Genomic DNA, 4,123 nt, shown 5'->3' with positions numbered 1-4,123 from the left:
ACTCTCTGCAGAGTCTCTGGTGCAGCCTGTATCACTGGCCACACATAACATACGGGTGTGGACGGTTTTGCCATCGCAGAAAATTGCCCTGTACGAGTGAGATATTTTTTGTCATGAGTACATTTTACTAGTATCATTCTTCACCAATCGCTGAAGGGTCCATCATCAGGGCAAATGGACTGCTAACTGGTGTTGACTGCCTGCCTAGACATACATCATAAATATGCATGTACAGTCAGACTTCGCTTATCCGGTCCTCTTTTATCCGGACTCCTCGCCATCCGGAAGGAAATCGTTGGTTACCGATTACAGCAGATGCCATGCATACGTACAGTGTGCGTGTTCGATTTTCCGGTTCCCTCGTCTGTCCGGATATTTTGTGGAAAAAGGATGTGTGCGGTTAAACGAGGTCCGACTGTATCCAATGTGCTACGTGGTGGTTCTATAGACGGACTTAGGCTCCTTGCTACTAGTCTGAATGGTAAAACCGGTATGAACCAGATTGGCTCATGAAAGTGTGCCGTGCACAACCCACACATGTTAATGCAGGTATGCATGGGGAATAAGCTGGGAAGGAAATGTTAGTTTTTTGCTCGAGGATCCGGCATAGTGTGAAACTCGAGTTGCAAGAACCCCTCGTTATGCCTTCTTGTAAGGAAGCTCTGGCCATTATGCTTGTATTGACACTATTGAGCACTGTGAGGACAGTGGAACATTTCTACGGCGGAAGCCGCAAATGATGCAATATCATCAGACATGACATTCTACTAGTATAAGAGCTGTTTTTAGAATGCGGAACCATTTTTAATTTAAATATTATTTAAATTTAAATATTTCCGCATTCTAAAAAGTAAAAACAGCTTCATGTACTATGAACGTTCTGTGTGTTTGCAGGTTTTTGAACCAAGCCATGATCGACAATCCAGCGACGGTAGTTGTTCCAACTAACTTTGTTTTCTTCACGGTCAGCGCGATTATTGGTGGTAAGGCACGTTGTACTTGTACTGGGACCGGGAAACCGGGGCCAAGAATGCTTTGCTGTAAGACTAAATATGCCACTCGGTCTGCCAGCAAAGTGCAAGGTCAAAGCCGTAATACTTCCAGCAATGGCGGTTTGGTGCACTATTTAAAGCCAGTTACATGCAGTCATGTTGCCTGGATGGGTGGGAAGATGGGAAGACCCCCCCCCCCCCCCCCCCCCCGAAATAGCTAACACCACACCAACCTGGTCATATTTCAATCATCTGCCAGACTTCAGTATGCACATGCAAATGTAACATCAGCAAAATGGTGGACCCTGTGGGTATCAATACATCAATGAAATCTGCATGCACGCTGAATGGGACCTTCGTTAGCACATGCACTGTGCACTTGGTCCTGAATCGACAGCGGTGCAGCAAATCGCAAGAAAGGCACCATCCTTCCGGGTTAGTTGCTGCACTGCTGCCTTCCGTTTTGAATTTCAGTAAGAGACTGGTTGCGATCTTGCTACTTGTGCTGCCACTGTTATTTGTTACAATCACAGGTGTTGTCTTCTACCAGGAATTTCGAGGATTACACATGCTTGAGATCCTGATGTTCACTATAGGGCAAGTCTTGATAATTATGTGTTTGTCTGCTGTCTCTCTCAGTCTCTGTCTGTCTGTCTCTGTCTGTCTGTCTGTCTGTCTGTCTGTCTGTCTGTCTGTCTGTCTGTCTGTCTGTCTGTCTGCCTGTCTCTCTCTCTCTCTCTCTCTCTCTCTCTCTCTCTCTCTCTCTCTCTCTCTCTCTCTCTCTCTCTCGGATTTTTGTGGGTTAGTGAGGTGAAATTCTAACGAATTCCGTCTCAAAACCAGCAAATGACTGTACATGTACAAAATTATCGTTTTGTACATAACGACTTCAAATGTTGACGATTTATTTTTATTTCGTTAAATCGTTAGATTAAAATGTTCGTTAACATTACTGGTCTTACAGTACTCGTTAGTACGTTCCAGAAATTGACCGTGGTTGGCCCTCTGGGGTAGGGAAAAGACCCACTGCAAGTGCCATAGTTGACTAGGGTTTGTCCCAAAGGGAGGGCACTGAAAGACCCAAGTGCCATCAGTATGTGTGGCACGTGTTGTGGGCTCCCTGTGGAGGGAAACGGTCGTCACTGCTTTTTAGGTTTTGCCTGGTCCCATGGCTTAGATGGTCAGAGCATTGCTCATGACAAGCAAGGTCTCACGTTCATTGCTCATGACAAGCAAGGTCCCAGGTTCATTGCTCATGACAAGCAAGGTCCTACTGAAGCAGGTTCATTGCTCATGACAAGCAAGGTCCCAGGTTCATTGCTCATGACAAGCAAGGTCCCAGGTTCATTGCTCATGACAAGCAAGGTCCCAGGTTCATTGCTCATGACAAGCAAGGTCCCAGGTTCATTGCTCATGACAAGCAAGGTCCTGGGTTCATTGCTCTGGTAGGGTTGGTATTTTCCCGCTGCCGGTTCTGTGCTCACAATTGCGAACTAAAATCGGCGCAAACGTTTTACAGTACATGTACTTGAAAGCAATGAATCATTCAGTTGAGTCCAGGCCGTCACTGGGACTGTGTTGCATTGTGCTGTGTGCAAGCAGGTGCTGCCTATGCTTTGCTGGGGTGCGCTTCATCACACTGGCTCACAACGCTGCTCCATTGCAGAAGTCCCAAAGCCTATCGCCGTACATATCAGCACCACGTGAGTCTCCCCCTGCGCCCGGTCGTGATCTGCTCAAATCCTTTCCCGTGTGTTAGATTATTATTCTTTGTCCGAATGGGATCAAGTCAAGAAGTGTGCAATGCCCCCCCCCTTTCTTTCAAGTTTAATGCTGACCTTTGAAACGTGCTAGTAAATCATTGCCTGCTGTACGTATACTAGTATAATTATATGTGTCTAAGCTGAGGAGACCTAACAAGGTTGAAAGAGCTGGCTTTCCAGTCGGAGTGAGTAAGTATATACATGTACATGCAGTTGTCGGAGCTGTCTGATGATTGCAGTGTGCGTGAAGCCCAGAGTTACAGCAAGACAGTTTTACCGGCCCTTCTCTCACTCTCTCTCTCTCTCTCTCTCTCTCTCTCTCTCTCTCTCTTTTCCCGGCCCTTCTCTGTGTGTGCAATTGTATTATACGCATGCAGCTACTTTGTTTGGACTTGCTGCTGATGAGAATCGATTCATCCTCATCCATGGAGGCAGTAGCAGCCACGACAGCTCGCCAAGTCGCGGGGTGCCGCCGGACCACAAATAGGAGCTGAGCTCAGCAAGGCGAGAGGTAGGATCACGGATATGATCCCGGTGGAGGTGCAGTGATGCTGCGGGCACTTGAACCGCATCCAGAACTGCTGCAGAAAGTTATAGTACAATGTCGTCGGCGAAGGTGTGCGGATGTCACAGTGAAGCTGCATCTCTTTGCCAGACCTAGGGATATTGGAGCAGCACAGTGATGTTTTCTGTTCCAATCAGTACTGTACTCAAAATCAGGTTTGTCACGGACTACTGCTCACAAGCAGCCAAGCAGGTTGCATTCGAATGACATCACCCGGAGAAGCCCTTTGTGTTTGGCCACGTTGCTTTAATAGCAAGAAAGAAAATACGCTATCACTATTCCTATTCTAACTTTTGACTATTTGCTTTTGTGTACAATCCCATGCTATTATTTCCTCTTCCAGTTTTATGTGAAATGTCCGAAATCCACCCTTTAGCTTTGTCACATTCAACCTTGAGAAGAAGCGATTCAGATTCTATCCTCTTGCTCTGGGCATTGAACACCAACTACTAGTATACAGCAAGGCGGTTAGTTGAACAGACTTGAAGATTAAACTGTACCACGTTCTTTGAAGAAGTGCATGGTTGTATAAAAGTGGTCAGGAGGCCGTTCCTGTAGCTTCATGCATTGTAGAGCGACTCTGAGAAAGAGCAGGTCTAAAACCTACACCACTGCCTTTCAACTTGCGGTATCTGCCTGCAAAGATTGAAAGAAGCTGGTGGAGGCAACACCCCATTTTGGTCGGGCCCGGTCGTTTGAGCTACAGGACCGAATGGCCACAGGCACAGGGGCCGTTTTCTTAATTCGGTGTCTTCCGTGTTTGCATGTCAAATTATCGGTACGCCTTTCCCATCTGGGATGAG

General features: G+C 46.8%; 1 protein-coding gene across 1 annotated transcript in view; it reads left to right on the top strand.

The window, feature by feature from the left end:
- The window catches only part of LOC135805396 (NIPA-like protein 2), an 11,365-nt gene extending 7,546 nt beyond the window's left edge, over positions 1-3,819 (top strand). The window contains exons 10-13 of the mRNA XM_065319425.1: positions 895-983; positions 1,526-1,589; positions 2,595-2,695; positions 3,133-3,819. Coding sequence (XP_065175497.1) covers positions 895-983; positions 1,526-1,589; positions 2,595-2,695; positions 3,133-3,242 — 364 coding nt within the window. The 3' untranslated portion in view covers positions 3,243-3,819. The remainder of the gene's footprint in view (positions 1-894; positions 984-1,525; positions 1,590-2,594; positions 2,696-3,132) is intronic.
- The last annotated feature ends 304 nt before the right edge of the window (positions 3,820-4,123 follow it).

Source organism: Sycon ciliatum, chromosome 1 (genome assembly GCF_964019385.1).
Source record: "Sycon ciliatum chromosome 1, ocSycCili1.1, whole genome shotgun sequence".
Classification (NCBI taxonomy): Eukaryota; Metazoa; Porifera; class Calcarea; order Leucosolenida; family Sycettidae; genus Sycon; species Sycon ciliatum.
Note: the sequence above shows the minus strand (reverse complement) of the source record. Positions and strands in the feature narration are given on the sequence as shown.